The sequence below is a fragment of the Rhincodon typus genome, chromosome 22 (genome assembly GCF_021869965.1).
Source record: "Rhincodon typus isolate 14 chromosome 22, sRhiTyp1.1, whole genome shotgun sequence".
NCBI classification, from domain to species: domain Eukaryota; kingdom Metazoa; phylum Chordata; class Chondrichthyes; order Orectolobiformes; family Rhincodontidae; genus Rhincodon; species Rhincodon typus.
Window position 1 is genome coordinate 10603462 of NC_063353.1, and position 16594 is coordinate 10620055.

Consider the following 16594-nt stretch of genomic DNA (forward strand, 5'->3'; position numbering starts at 1 on the left):
CACTGAGCAGGTTATTGCTGAGCAGATGATGCTTGATAGCACTGTTGGTGACACCTTCCATCACTTTACTGATGATCACGAGTAGACTCAGGGGGCAGTATTGGCCTAGTTAGAATTGTCCAGCATTTTCTGTACAGGACATACAGGGGCAATTTTCCACATTGTCGGGTAGATACCAGTGTTAAAACAGTACCGAAAGAGCTTGGCTAGGGCAGCAGCCAGTGCTGGAGCACAAGCCTTCAGTACTTTTGCCGGAATGTTGTCAGGGCCCCTAGCCTTTGCAGTATCCCGTGCCTCCAAATGTTTCTTGATGTCACATGGAGTGAACGGAATTGGCTGAAGACTGGTATCTGTAATGCTGGGGAACCACTGGAAGAGGCTGAGATGGATCACCCACTTGGTACTTCTGGCTGAAAATTGCTGCGAATGCTTCAGCTTTTTCATTTGCACTAATGTGTTTGGCTCTTCCATCATCGAGAATGAAGATAATTCTGGAGTCTCCGATTCTAGTGGATGTGGCTAGACTGCAGAGCTTAGGTCTGATTCTTTGCTTGTGGGATCTATCACTTACTACCTATGCTGTTTGGCATGCAAGCAATCCTATATGACAGCTTCACATGTTGGACACCTCATTTTTATATATGCCGGATGCTGCTCCTTGCATACCCTCCTGCACTCTCTATTGAAACAGAATTGATCCTCCCGGGCTTGATGGTAATGGTTGGAGTGGGGGATATGCCTGGCCATGAGGTTACAGATTGTGTTGGAGTACAATTCTGCTGTTGTTGATGGCCCATAATGACTTACAGATGCCCACACTTGAGTTGCTAGGTCTGTTTGAAGTCTGTCCCATTTAGCACAGTGATAGTGCTGCACCGCACAATAAAGGTCATTGTGAATGTGAAGGCAGGACTTGGTCTCCTCAAGGACTGTGCGGTGGCCCTCTTACCAATACTGTTATGGGCAGATGCATCTGTAGTCAGTCTAGCGGCTATGTCCTTTAGGACCCAATCAGCTCGATCAGTAGTGCTGCTGCCGAGCCACACTTAGTGATGGACTTTGAAATCCCGCCACCCAGGGCACATTTTACACCCTTGTCACCCTCACTGCTTTTTCCAAGCATTGTTCAACATGGAGGAGTATCAATTCACCAGCCAAGGGAGAATGGTACATGGGAATCAACAGGAGGTTTCCACACCATAATTAGCCTGAAGCCGTGAGACTTCATGGGGTCCAGGGTCAAAGTTGAGGACTCCCAGCTACTCCTTCCTGACTATAAATCATTCCTGCTGGTGGGTCAGGACATATCCAGGGATGGTGATAATGGTATCTGGGACAGTGTCTATAAGGATGATTTCGTGAACATGGGTGGCAGGCTGTTGCTTGACTAATCTGTGAAACAGCTCATCTAATTTTGGCACTAGTCCCCCCGTGTTACTAAGGACTTTGCAGGGATGACAGGGCTGTTCGGTGCCCAGGTTGATGCCAGGTGGTCCATTGGGTTCCATATCTTTGTTAAGATTTTGTTATGATTGATACAACTGAGTGATTGGCTAGGCCATCTCAGAGCGCAGTTCAGATTCATCCACATTGCTGTGGGTCTGGAGTCATATGTCGGCCAGACCGGGTGAGGATGGCAGGTTTCCTTCTTTAAAAGACATTAATGAACCAGATGGGTTTTTCTGTCAGTTGACCACGATTTCATGGTCATCAGTAGATTCTTGATTCTAGATTTTTTTATTGAATTCAAATTCCACCATGTGCTATGGCGGGATTCAAACCCGGATCCCCAGAACATTAGCTGAGTTTCTGGATTAATAATCTAGTGATAATACCACTAGGCCATCGCCTCCCCTGTTCTGGAGTTTGCAGACAGCATGCTGAGATGCAGAGTGGGGCATTTCAATATATAAGTGGGGTAAGGTGGAACTTGAATTTAATTTGTAGGGGGTCTTGTGGCATAGTGGTAGTGTCCCTACTTCTGGGCCAGGAGACCCGGAATTGGGAGTCATCTGCTCTAGAAGTGTTCAAATACATTTCTGAACAGGTTGACTAGAAAATATCTAGAAGTGCCGTGGAGTTCCAACTGAATGCTAAAAACTGTGTAGCCCCTTTAAATCCATGGTGATTTTTAAAAAATATTTGGGTTCATTTTTTGTTCTGTCACATTGTACAGTCCACTCCATTTAACCTGATCTTCATATTCTTCAGGCAACAGACCAAAACAATATACTTTGCAGCTAAAACTGAATGTTTATATCTCTATATTCTCAAATTAATTGTTCTTTGCAAACTAAAACATTTCAACAGTATGATTGTCTTGGCTGTTTGATGTCGTTGCTGTTCAGACCAGTCTGCCATTGCCATTCTCCATCGATTAAATTCTGACCCTGTTTTTGATATTCCCTCTATCAGCGGCTAACAGCCCAACCCAGGACCACACCCTACCCTTCTCTGATATCTGCCATATCTTAGTCTTGGTCACTGCTGCTGACTACCACTTTTCTAAAGTACTGAGCATGAAGGGGGATAAACTTTGTCAGTGCTAAAAACTTAAACCTGTACTTAAACCTGCATCCCTGCACCAATAAAAACCTTTTAAAAAACAGAAATCAATATGTTACCTGTATGAAATTTCTAAACAATACTTTGTGCACAAGTTAAATTTTCACTTGATTCTCTCTATATTGAATCGCTAAGTGTTAGAACAAGCAATTCAAGATAGATGAGCTAACATCAGTGTTAATACAGAAAACAGTGCCACATGGCTTTTTCTGAACTGTAAGGGTAGTTCAGTATTTAGATTTAGGGTTTGTTGAACATGTATCCAAGTTCACTCTGTTTGTGGCTCGTTTTCCATCAAGATGCTCTTGCTCAGGAATACAGATTCATAATCATGCTGAAATGACAGAACACTTGACAGCACTAGAGTTTACAAGGTACTATGTTTTTAACTATCGCACATCTCCTGCTTCTATTTAAGGGACAACAGAATCTTTGCCTCAACTTCTTACATGAAGCCAACTTTTCTAATGCTAAATGCAGTGCTGTAGGTGGATGAAAGTGTGGTTTTCACAATATCATAGGAAGTTTTCACACTGTCATTTCCTTCCTGCAGACCAAATGACTGCAGCAGCAAGGCCCAAAAGCAATATAAACATCAGATACACTAGAGGGTCAGAGTCCCAAAAAGCAACTTCTGGATCTTCAGTTGACTGGAATTCAACCCTAGCACTTGACTGAGTACTAAATATTAACCCACGCAAATACCAAGTTTGAGCTACACACACGTGATACATAAACTATTTGGTAAGCTTGCCCATTGTAAGCCAATTGCCTACTTGACATTAAATGTATTTTCCGTTGCCCCACAAATTGTATCAAAGAGTCCGACGGGGGACACAAATAAAACTTATGAAACGCTGCCAACAAATCCCAATGTCCCAAGAAACACAATAAAAAGCAGTATTTTTCACACAAACAGAAATTGATACCAGCGAATCACACATACATGCAAAAAACAAGAAATCTGACTTAGATTTTTTTTATTCACTTATCTTTTGCATTTTCAACATTTAATCTAAAACCTTGCATCTCAGTCGCTTACGTGCGGTTAGTGGTTTCAATACATGCAAGAAAAGAAATGAATATAAAATGCTATGGTTACAATTGTTGCTTTCATTCAAAGGTGGACTCCTGCCTTCAGCACTCTATAGACCATTGAAAAGGTCACTCCCATCCCAACTATCCAGCTCAAGCCACGTGATGGCTGGGGAAGAGGAACCAGATAAGCAATGCTGTGGAAGATTCTGGACGCAGCAAAGATTCTGAAGTGCATTACAGCTGTATTCAGGTCAGGTCCAGAGAGGGCATACAACAGACCAATGCCGACAAATGGAACAATGTTCTCCAGGTCGTTCTGATGACATCTACAGGGAGCAAAAACAGGCAGCAAACACTGAAAGCTGATTCAAACAAACAGAAATTAACAATCCCATCCTTACATTGAAGAAGTATTTAATTGCTGAACTGTAATTAATACTGAAAAATATAACAAACGTCCATACTTAAAAGTAAGAATTAACACAGGAATGACAAACCATTCTACTCACGTAATACAGAATTAAAGAAACTGGAGATTGGACAAGTTTTCAAGCTTGGAATCTAACAACTGCAAAAGGTAACTGATACAAAGAATGTTATTTTATTCATCTCCTCAATTTATTCATTTACATGTACATTAGAAATTAGTTCAAATAAAACAAAACTCACTCAGTATAGTGGTCTTAACATGTTGGACGTTAAGAATTTAAAAGTGACCAACTCTATGATACCCCTCCAAGGCCCATGGAAAAATCATTAAATAACCTTCTTGTGGAGCTCGTTGAGTATGAGTTCCCTGGGTAACAGGCAATGGTTTGCCAAGCCAGAACTCAGCAACAGCCCTTATAAAGCAGGGAGGCAACAGTCTAGTGGTATTATTGCTGGACTGTTAATCCAGAGACCTAGATAATGTTCTGGGGACATGGGTTTGAATCCCAACACAGCAGATGGTGGAATTTGAAGTCAATAAATTTCTGGAATTTGGAGTCTAATGATGACTGTGAATCAATTGTTGGGGAAAAAACCCATCTGGTTCACTAATGACCTTTAGGGAAGGAAACTGCTATCCTTACCTGGGTCTGGCCTACATGTGATTCCAGACCCACAACAATGTGGTTGACTCTTAACTACCCTCTGGGCAATTTGGGATGGACAATAAATGCTGCCTAGCCAGCGAAGCCCTCATCCTGTGAATGAATAAAAGAAATCCAGCACAAGGGTACTTTTACTGGCGGTGGCTAATCTTTTTAGAAAAATACAAAATAAGTCACAGTAATTCTGGTGGTCAGAAGGTCACTCAGTTGTGTGTTATAGTAGTTCAGGATATGAAATGTTTTAAAAAGCAGACCCAGGTGAACCATGTAGATATTGCCTGTGGGAAATTACACCGCCTTGTCAAATTATTTGAGAAATCTTTTGTTGTGTTTTTGGTTACACTGCAACACAATGCTCCTGATCTTTGGCCATCCAGTGCAGAGGAGTGTGGGCAGATTGGAGGCCCTCCTTTTGGTCTCCTCCAGGCTGGCTATAGACAGGTCCTGGCAGCGGGCTGTGGAGGGAGTGATCTCTGCAACAGAATGCTTAGACGTGCTGCAAATGAATAGCAACAGGGTATTTGTGACATTCCACTTTGCTGTTGTGACCAGTTAGGAAATGTAAATGCAGCTTGCAAGCAAATGGCCTATTAGCTTCTTTAGAGTTTTAACTCGTAGAGCCAGATGATAAGATATTTTCTAGATCAATCTGTTTGGAGATGTTATCACACACCTATGGAGCAGTTAGGACCCGAACCTAGGCCCCCTGGTTTGGGGGTAAGGACACTACCACTGTACCACAAGAGCCAATAAGTAATATTCAGTTTGTGCTTTATTTGCAGTTTCAACTTTCTTTTTAAACCAACTTGTGATAAAAATACATAATTAGTTTCACCCAGCTATTGAATGGTTAATGCACCAAGTAGCAGTTGAGTCAATGATCTATGCAAATAGGGTCACAGTTTTGAAACACCGTACTGAAATTACAAACCAACAGAAGCAAAAGACATGCTCAGTGTAAAGTTGAATATCGCAAAAATAGTAAAACCCAGAAATTAGCCAGCCAGTTTCTCATTCTGTGGCTGCTCTTGCATCCACACATGGGGGGAGGGACAGGCCACTAAAGCCGTCTGGAACACTGGCTCTCAGAATGCCACCAGTTGTTTACCTCCAGATCCCTGAACTATCACCATTGTGAAACTGGAGCCCAGCTGGCTGCTTTTAATCGGAGTTAACAAGGCACTAAAATATCCAGCACCAACACTTCTGGGCCCCATCTTCCTCCACTCCCCCACAAATCCTCAAATCCCACCTCCAAACTGCTTCCCCAGCTGGACCTGTAAATCCTGCCCTCAGTGTCTGATAATAGAGAGGGCTGCTTCAGATTTCAACTGGATTCTTTCATCAGTTGTGAGCTTGCACCTAGAGTACTGCGTACAGTTTTGTTCTCCTTATCTAAGGAGAATTTGCTATACAGAGAAAGCAGTTGAGGCCCAAATCATTGAGTGCTTTCAAGGAGGAGTCAGATATAGGTCTTAGGGCTACAGGTATCAAAGAGTACATGGATTAAGTGGGAACAGGCACTAAACTGTGATCATATTGAATGGCGAAGCATGTTCGAAGGTCTGAATCCATCTAATTTCTCAGTTTCTATGATCAATGAAGGTTCACCAGATTATTCCCTGGGATAGCAGGATGGGGAGAGTTTGCGGAAACTGGCTCTGAATCCTGTGTTTCAAAGGAAAGGAGGTGATGTTATGGAAACTTATAAAAGTTGTAAGTTAAATTTATAAATTTTTCTAGGACATGTAAGGGTATATATATATAGGCTGTTATCCCCTGCTGGTGACTCTAGAACAGGGGACATAATCACAGAATAAAGGAAGTGCTCTCATGGTGGTCCTGAACCAGGAGATCTAGGTTCACGTTCCACCAACCTCAGAGGTGAGTAACGAGTTGATTTCAAAATATCTCTGAATAAAGGAGAGATCGTTTAAGATGAAAAAGAGGAGGATTTTTTTTCCCTGAGAGGATGGTGAACCTTTGAAATTCTCTACCCCAGAGAAATGCAGGAGTCAGTCACTGAATAGGTTCAAGACACAAATCAAGTGTCGTAAGTTTCGGGAGACTAATGACAATAAGCAATATGGAGATAGTACAGGAAAGTAGCATCCAGTTGGAAGATCAACCATGGTCTAGTCAAAAACAGGGATAGGCCAGGTGGGCTGAATGATTAACTCCTTTTCCTATGCCTTACGTTCCTATCTAATTCGAAAGCTTGAGATGAGCAAGGTTTTTAATGAAACAGAACAACAAAGAGCAGGGGGAAATTAACACAACACTCAGCGTATAACATAGACAAAAATGTATTCCTCAGTTTTAGATTCCCCTTAGAAATAGTGAAATGAAAATTTAATAGAATCTTAATAGAATCCCTACAAACACAAGGGACACATAACTCCTGTGGGGCTGCCTCTCACTAAAAAGTCATTACCACCACTTTGAAGATCCCTGAACATTTGTAGGCCTATTAAATCTCAGGTCATTTTGACATGGAGATAACATTAATATTTTCTCTGCAACTCTATCAAAAAGTGTAAAGTTTGCCACCCTCAAAATAAAGAGCATTCACATCTCCCCAAAGAGGCTGCACTACCTAAAGCAGAACTTGTATTTCTGTAGTGCCTTTAACATAATAAAACATTCAAAGATGCTTCGCAATGGCATCCAAAGAAAAATTCACACAGAACTAAAGAAGGAGACAGTAGGACACATGACCGAAAGTAGTTTTATGGGCAAAACTGAAGAAGATAGTAATTCCAGTCATTGTCATATATCATTATTTTACTCATTGCTACTGTTCATGGTGGGTGAGTGGTTAGCACTGCTGCCTCACAGCACCAGGGAACCAGGTTCAAGTCCACCTTGGGCAACTGTCTGTGTGGAGTTTGCACATTCTCCCTGGGTATTTGTGGGTTTCCTCCCGTAGTTCAAAGATGTGCAGGTTTAATGGATTGGCCATACTAAATTGCCCATGATGTGCAGGCTAGGTGGACTAGCCGTGGGAAATACAGGGTTCCAGGGATAGGGTAGGTGGGTGAGATGCTCTTTGGAGAGTCAACATAGGCCAAAGGGCCTGCTTCCACACTGTAGGGATTCCATGTTTGTTCCTCAAGAGTGTGCCACCACCTAAAAAGGCAGCCAGCAATTTCCAACCAGATCTTCATTAATTTATAAAGCACATGAAATGCTTGTTCAAGAGTGTAAATAAAAGTCAGCCCTGTAACCTGATAACCCAACTTAAGTAATATTCCTTATTAAAGTTCAACAAATATTTATAGATAAATAATTCTATCAAAACATTGGATATGTAATAAAAAAGTAATGGAGATTGCATCTGCTAAACAGCTATTTGCTATAAAAACAGATGACAACAAAAGATTAATCATGGGTGGAAGAAAGAGAAAAGTAGCATTATGGGAATAAAAGTGGTTACATTGACATTACTGTGTTTTTTGACCCAAAAATCTCACCTTCTCACACGCTCCACATAAGGGTCTGTCCTCATTAATTTTTTTTTGGATTCTTCATCAGTTGCACCATGTGCCCAAGCATCTTCAGCACTGACAAAAGCCTGTTCACAAATAGATTATTAGGCGTTATCTACCAACACTCTAGGCCTCATCTGTATATAAGTGGACTGGTTTCCAGAATATAAACCATTTCTCATGACAACAATTCATAATTATGGCTTATTTTCTGTTGGCTTGTGGAAGATATCCAGTTTTCAGTTCAAGGGGCACAGGAGCTATTTATCAATAGACAATTCATTTAATGAACCACTAGTTTAAAAACCAGATTATGTGGACACACAACTCTTATTTGGTGGACTCAAATCACACAAGTATCTTATTCATTCATAAAATAAATCACAACCGAAACTGATCTTCTCGTTGAGTTTTATAAACTAACATTCCAGCCCCGAATTAGTCAGCTTTTTGAGTTACAAGGGAGTCCAAGGTTCTAGGCAACAAACGGGAGAGTGGAATTAAGACTACAATCAAATCAACCACGATCCTATTCAATGGCACAAGCAGGCCCAAGGGGCCAATGGCCCACTCCTGTTCCAGTTTCTTATGTAAAAGGAAGAGCTGGGAATTTGAGAGCAGCCAATGACCAGTGGATTCCCACAGAGGTCAGCGTTGGGACCATAACTATTCACGTTATGCATTCATGATCTGGACAAAAGGAACTGAGATTTTCTTTTCTTTATTTTCATTCTTACTAATTTTGCAAATGACACAAAGATTGCTGGAGGGACAGGTAGTGTTTTGGCGAAGCAGAGAGGCTGCAGAAGGACTTGGACAGCCTAGGTCAGTGGGCAAAGAAATGGCCATTAGAGTACAAGATGGGAAAGTGTGAGCTTCTGCACTTTGGTAGGAAAATAGAGGTGTAGACTATTTTCTAAATGGAGTAAGCTTCAGACATCTGAAGCACAAAGGGACTGAGCAGTCTTTGTTCAGGATTCTCTTAAGGTTAACGGGCAGGTTCAGTTGGCAGTTAGGAAGGCAAATGCAATGTCGTTTCTAGAGGGCTAGATTACAAGAGCAGGGCTGTACTGCTGAGGCAGTACAAGACTCTGGTCAGACCACATTTGGAATATTGTGAGCTGCTTTGGGCCCTGTACCTAAGGAAGAATGTGCTGGTGTTGGAGGGGGTCCAGAGGGGGTTTACAAGAATGATCCCGGTCATATGAGGACTCTGGGTCTGTACTCGATGGAGTTTAGAAGGATGAGGGACGATCTCATTAAAACTTACAGAATACTGAGAGGCCTGAATAGAGTGGGCATGGGGAAGATATTTCCACCAGTAGGACAGACTAGGACCCAAGGGCACAGAGTGAAGGGATGACCCTTTAGAACAGAGATGAGGAGGAATTTCTTCAGCCAGATGTGGTTAATCTGTGGTACTCATTGCCGCAGAAGGCTGCAGAGACAAATTCATTGAGTGTATTTAAGACAGAGATAGATAGGTTCTTAAGGAATAAAGGGATCAAGGGTTACGGAGAGAAGGCAAAAGAATGAAGTTGAGATACACATCAGCCATGATCAAATGGTGGACCAGGCTCGATGGGCCAGATGGCCTAATTCTGCTCCTCTATCTTATGGTCTTACGGTCTGTGGCATTAAGGGACTTTTCTAAGTACCTGAAATTAGCCTCTAACCGACTTTATACATCTGTATAGACCTAGTCCCCACAAGCTTTAAAGGACATGCCACATCAAACACAGCTCTACCTTAGCAAGGAAGACAATTGTCTCCTGATGAGAGGGGTAATATAAAGCTGGAAATATTGTCCTTACATAATAGATTGTTCATTTTAAACTGGAGAAGATCTGCCATGTCATGAACAGCAAAATAAATATTCCATATTGGGGCTTATTATCACATGCAGGTGGAAGCAAGTGCAAGTTTAAGTTCCAGCGCTTGACATAAAGACGAAACCTCGAGACGGCTCAGGAAACAGACTGCAGCAGTTCAAGAAGATAGACCATCACTTTGTTTTCAAGAGCTATTAGACATGGCAATAAATGCTGGCCTTGCCAGTGACATCCATATGCCATAAATTAATAAAACTGAATGCTTATGTCGTAGAGCATTGCTCAGAATTCAAGGACATGGGAGGAAACTTTTATATGATAAGAAATTCAGGGACACAAAAAATAGCATGGACTGGTTTCCATATTTTTAGAACTTCCTTTGGGCAAGAGCAGAAACAAACGACAAAAATTCATTATCACTTCAAGTGTGCAAGCTCAACCTTTGGCCAACTTAGGTTAAGTATATTTGTGGAGCAGGATTTCAAACTCAACACTAAAAGCCATGGTTTACTGGACAGGAATCATCCCTATGCCCTGAAGCACCAGAGGCTGAGGGGTGATCTTGTCGAGGATTGTAAGTTCATGAGGGGCATAGATAGGTTGAACAGACAAGGTCTTTTCCCCAGGGTGGGGCAGTCCAAAACTAGAGGGCATAGGTTTAAGGTGAGAGGGTAAAGATTTAAAAGGGACCTAAGGGGCAAATATTTCACACAGAGGGTGGTGTGTGCAAGGAATCAGCTGCCAGAGAATGTGATGGAAGCTGATACAATTTAAAAGGCATCTGGATGGGTTTATGAATAAGAAGGGTTTAGAGGGATATGGATCAAATGCTGGCAAATGGGACTAGATTAATTTAGAATATCTAATCAGTATGGACTAGTTGGACTGAAGGGTCTGTTTCTGTGCTGTACAACTCTATGACTCTATATACTTTGGAAAACTGAACTATCAATAGCAAACACAACACTGGAGAAATACCAGCAGCAGTGTGTTCACAATATCCTCCAAATTCAGTGGCAAGAAAAGCAGCTTAACTCTCACCAGCCAACATGCTCATCATTGAGGTGCCAACCTCACAAAACCAGTTCCTGTGAATGGGATCCATTGTTTAAACCTGCCCGACAACAGATTCCTGAAGCAACTGAATTCCACTCGGGATGTGGTTAAAGCAGGAGGCCCTGAGAAGGATAATGGACATGTTTTAAGGATGTCCTCAAGACATCCCTGAAGAGATCGAACATCCCTGCTGATTCATGAGAGTCCCTTGCCCTGCGACTAACCAAAAATGGAAGGGGCTTTCATTTGGAAAAGACCTCAAACACATTGACTGACTTCATTGTGATCATTAAGGAGTGATGTTGAGGCATCAGAGACAGCAATGCTAACCTCCCAACAATTCATCTACTCTACTTTTCACAGAACACTACCCCTGAATGTGGGGTGGGAGGCACACTGGACTTAGCACTGTATCAGAAACCCTCAAACCAGAAGGGAAGCAAGTCTTCCATTTTAATGGACTGTCTAGGAGAAAGAGCTAAAACAGAAATTGCTGGGAAAACTCAACATCTGGACAGAAAGCAGAGTTTAGGTTTCAGATCCAATTGGCAGCAGCTCTGCAGAAGGGTCACTGCACCTGAAACCATTACTCTTGCTTCCTTTCCACAGATGCTGAGTTTTCCCAGCAATTTCTGTGTTTTTTTTTGTTTCTGATTTCCAGCATCTGCAGTTCTTTGGGTTCTTTTTTCTTAACAGGAAGAGCTCTAGCCCTGCCTTCTAGTTTCACCAGGTAGAGGAGGAGCCTTTAAGCCATGCCTTGACTGGCAATGCAAAAAACATTTGCCAGCATCCAATTCCAAGAAAAAAAGGTGAAAAGAAATACAATAGTGAGAGGCGGAGATGGAGGACGGGTGGAGAGAGAGAGGGGGTTAGGTGCCATCCTAACTAAGCTCCTTTCAGTCTGGCTGTTAGATCTTACCTTCCGAGTGACCCTGAAGTATCCTGTCAGGGGTCCCATCAACAGCATCTTCAGCAACACGATGGTGCTGTAGGTAGAGTATGCGAGGAAAACCTCGCTGCTAAACACCTCGGACATTTCCAAACACAGCTAGAAAATAAAAAGTGCTTAAAATACAATGAAGATAAAACCCGTAATGTCGAAAATAGAGTCTTGCACTGATGTAGCGCCCTTCACCTCAAAGCGCTCTGCAGTCAATGGTGTGCTTTTTGTTTTTGTTTTAAAAATGTGCAGCTACTTAGGAAATGAATGAAACTGAAGCACTGAGCCGCTTTAAACCCTCAGACAAGCCAACAATTTATAAATAGTACATACAACAATTAAAGACTAAATGGCTCTTTTCCCATCTTTTATATAAATAATGAACCCACCTCAGTGCTGCTTTCCCTCTCTGCTCCGGGCTCCTGAACTCACTGTGAGAGGGTGCGGCAGCTCTCAGCTACTCGAGCGGACGCGAAGTTGTTAGACCTGACCATCCCGGGGCGGGTCTCCCTGTTTCCCACCTCCTATTAAACACAACCACCAGAATTTCTCTCAGCTACACTCTGCAGGTCGCGTATCCTCAGGGTCGATGCTGGAATCTGTTTTCTTTATGTATGCACTCCATTCATGCAAATGATTGGCGCACCAATAAGAGGAATACAGTGATGGGGAAATCTATCCACCGTAGGAAATGAAGAGGCAAACAAAAACAGAAATTGCTGGAAAAGCTCAGCAGGTCTGGCAGCATAACGTTTCGGGTCCAGTGACACTCCCTCGGAACTGGGAAGGAGGTAGAAGCCAGCTTAGAATCCCTACAGTATGGAAGCAGGCCATTCTACCCATCAAAGTACACACAGACCCTAAGGGCAACCCAGCCAGGCCCACCCACCCTCTAATTCCCATGGCTAATCCACCTAACCTGCACATTCCTGGAAACCACAGGTAATTTAGTATGGCCAATCCACCTAACCTGCACATCTTTGGACTGTGGGAGGCAACTAGAACACCTGGGAGGAAACCCATTGCGAACATGTAAACTCCACACAGTCACCCGTGAATGGAATTGAACCTGGGCCCCTGGCACTGTGAGGCAGCAGTGCTAACCACCATACCACCCTCTGCTGTACAGTGTTGGAAGACTATGAGCTTGGAGGCTGTGGGGAGAGAGATCACCAGGTCAAATGAGGTTAGCGACAGTAGTGGAGGCAATGCCCTGATGTTCCATGGTGGAAACATGGTCCAGGGGAGATAGGAGGAGGTATCTGAGAGCCAGCACTCAGCCTCCACAATGTAGAGGTCAGCCTGCCAGACAACAACAGCATCACCCTTATCAGCACAGGCTTAATTACAAAGTCAGGGTTGGATGTGACAGCATGGAGTGTAGTCAGTTCACAGGGAGAGAGGATGGAATGTTTGAAGGGGCCAGGGAAATTGAGGCAACCAATGTCAAGTCAACAGTTCTCAATGAATAAGTGGAGTGCAGCTAAAAGGCCAGAGGGAGGGGTTCAGGTGGAGGGAGAGTGTTGGAGGTGGGCGAAGGGATCTGTGGGACGGGGCGAGGAATCTTGTCCAAAGAAATGGCTACGGAGGCGAAGGTGACAGAAGAAGAGTCATGCCGTGCTCGAAATTCAATAAGGTGGGGTCGCAGAGGTATAAAACTGAGACCTTTGCTGCGTACAGAACATTCAGCATCAGAGAGGGGTTGGGAGAGGGAATGGAGTCAGAGGGAAGGGGACGGGAGGAAGGTTCTGGAGAGCCGTGGGTGTCTCTGAGTTGTTTCATCTTGTGCTCCTTGATGCTTGAAAGGAAAAGAAAAAGTTTTTTATCAGCACATCAAACGCGCCAGAGGATGAAGTGGAACTGGGGAGCAGTGCAGCTCTGAGCCAGCGTGAGGCGGTGTTGTTGGAGAGAGCGGTTGAGAGTGTGCATATGACAGTTTATGGCACTGAGTGTGGATCTCAGGATACCATGAGAGCAGCTGTCTGTAGAACGTTGAACATCACAGAGATACCTATGATCCTGGGTGGATTCAAAACACGAGGGATGTAACTTGAATCGGAATCCACGTGGGGTGAGTCTGAGCCAGAGGCAGTCACTGAGGAACGTGATGTGGCTGTGGAACTGAGTTTTAGCAAATACCTTGTCAAACACCAGGAGCAACAATGTAATTAATGTCAGTGGATAAGGAAAAAAATTTGATTGGAAATCCTGTCAGAGAGAGGAGCAGAACTTCTTCAAGGTGGGCATGCCTGGAAGAGATGTGGCAGTGAGTTGAATACTAAATAAAAACTGAAAGAACCGTGGATGCTGGAAATCAGACACAAAAACAGAAATTGCTGGAAAATCTCAGCAAATCTGGCAGCATCTGTGGAGAGAAATCAAAGTTAACTTTTCAGGTCCAGTGACCCTGCCTCAGAACAGAAGGAAATGTAAGGGTACAGGAATCTGTGAGGGCTCTTGTGGAGCAGTGATAATGTCCCTATGCCCAGACCAGGAAATCTAGGTTCAAATTCTGTATTCTCCAGAGCTGTATCACAGGTTGATTTTTTAAAACTTCAGTCATGAATCAAGGAGATAAAACATTTTTAAGGATTTTTCAGCTCTGTGGTAATGTCCCTACATCTAGGTTTAAAGGCATAGGTTAAAGTCACACCTGTTCCAGAGGTGTGTGATAACATCTCTGAACAAGTTGATTAGAAAATATCTGCAGGAAGAATGAATACCAGAAATCAAAGGAAGGCCACCATCAGTTATTGGTGTTGACAGTATATGAAGATGCAAATCAGCGCAGACTGTTCTGAAGTGTCGCAATCACATCAAGGCCAGCAGCTCCAGCCTCAATGCTATAATTCTTTACAGACTAGAGGAACAACAACATCTTAAAGGAGGCAGAAAAACATACCTTTAAGGTTTGGAATGGACGGAGGAATGTGATTTGGTCCTTGGAATCTGTTTTACCATTCCATAGCACTCTAGCTAACCCGCTTGTGATCTCAAGCTTCACAAAAAACAGAATATAAGTAAAACTCTCTGCTTTAAACTTTCCCCTACGTTAGTACAGAGACTTAATTTCGAAAGTATTCCACTGGCATTTTGGAGTCTTGCCTCCAGTCCTGGGTGACAAACATTAAGAATGATGTGAAGGCATTAGAGAGGCTGAAGAAAAGATTTCCAACAATGAGGGAGTTTACTTAAATTGAAAGTTTGGAGAGCCCAGGACTGTTTTTCTTGGAGAAGGAAGGGGTTTACAGGAAGTTTGAAAGGGATGATCATAATCCTATGGAATCTGGACAGACCCGATAGGGAGAAAATGGCCTGGATATTCCAATGGTCAGCAGATGTTGAAGCACTGTAGACTGGAATTGAATTCCAGGATCATGTGGGATCTCAAGCACAGCTCACACTCAGAACTGGTGTTCTGAAAATATTAATTAACTTAGAGATAGTAGGAACTGCCGATGCTGGAAAATCTGAGATAACAAGAAGGGTCTAGGCCCGAAATGTCAGCCTTCCTGCTCCTATGATGCTGCTTGGCCTGCTGTGTTCATCCAGCTCTACACCTTGTTATCTTTAATTAACTTAGAGTTTGATTTGTCCCTCTAGAGCACATTTCACATGACAGCGTAATCAATGGATGATTTTTGAAGAACCATTCTGATACATACTTTTTCAGATCAAGCCAGTAGTTGATCCCTGTTCCTATGGTGCATTTGGGTTGAGCATCTCCTTCAGAAGGATTCCTTCTTCCATTCTCACCCGCTTCCAATTCCCTCATTGAGGTACAATTAATTGATGAGTTAGCGAATGCTATCACTTTTAGGTTAAAACAAGTGTTCATTATTCATTCTTATCAGTAGAGGACAAATTCCGTTTGTTGATTATCACATGTGGTCTGTTCCAGAATCATAGAATAGAATCCCTACAGTGTGAAAAATGGCCGTTCAGCCCATAGCACGTGCAGTGACCCTCTGAAGAGCATCGCACTCAAACTCAGACCCCTACGCTGTCCCAGCATTTATCATGACTAATCCACCTAGCCTGCACATTGTTGGGCCATGGGAGGAAACTAGAGCGCCTGGCAGAAACCCACGCAGGCACAGGGAGAACGTACAAACTCCACACAGACAGTCACCCAAAGCTGGAATGGAACCCAAGTCCCTGGCGCTGTGAGGCAGCGGTGATAACCACTGAGCCACTGTGCCCCTCATATGGCCTTATGTTCCACATGCCTGATTTCAAAATGTCATTGATTTTTGACTTATAACTGACTCATAAGATGAGTAAAATATGCATTACTGAGGTGTAAAGCGGAGGCTAACTCCTAATTTAATTCCGGAGAAAGGCAGCAGGGGTGTCAACGTACGTGTCACATATGGCCCTCCACATGATGTGGCACCGAAAGATTGGGCACATCTTATGTGCTGGGTTACTCATATGGCACAACCTTTGGTAACAGGCTTTTTATTTCTGATTGTTTTGTTTCATGTGAGCTGAATTAAAATTCTCAAATTACCAACAGTGGGATTTGGACTCAAATTCTCAGATGTATTAGAACATGCCTCTAGTCCAACAATAAAACTG

At 43.0% G+C, this 16594-nt stretch overlaps 1 protein-coding gene across 1 annotated transcript; it reads right to left on the bottom strand.

Annotated features, from left to right (window-relative positions):
- Positions 1-3530: 3530 nt before the first annotated feature.
- Positions 3531-12526, bottom strand: LOC109936761 (microsomal glutathione S-transferase 1-like). The gene is made up of 4 exons (XM_020535355.2): positions 12403-12526; positions 11993-12121; positions 8171-8271; positions 3531-3929 (listed from the first exon to the last, which is right to left on the bottom strand). The coding sequence occupies exons 2-4, from the start codon at positions 12107-12109 to the stop codon at positions 3683-3685; spliced, it is 465 nt and encodes a 154-aa protein (XP_020390944.1). The 5' UTR covers positions 12110-12121; positions 12403-12526; the 3' UTR covers positions 3531-3682.
- Positions 12527-16594: the final 4068 nt, after the last annotated feature.

Coding starts and splice junctions, on each gene's coding strand:
- LOC109936761 (XM_020535355.2), bottom strand. CDS start 12,109: ATGTCCGAGGTGTTTAGCAGCGAGGTTTTCCTCGCATACTCTACCTAC. Junction 8,272..11,992: donor ACTTCAGGGTCACTCGGAAG/GTAAGATCTAAC, acceptor ATTTGTGAACAG/GCTTTTGTCAGTGCTGAAGA. Junction 3,930..8,170: donor TATGTGGAGCGTGTGAGAAG/GTGAGATTTTTG, acceptor TGCTCCCTGTAG/ATGTCATCAGAACGACCTGG.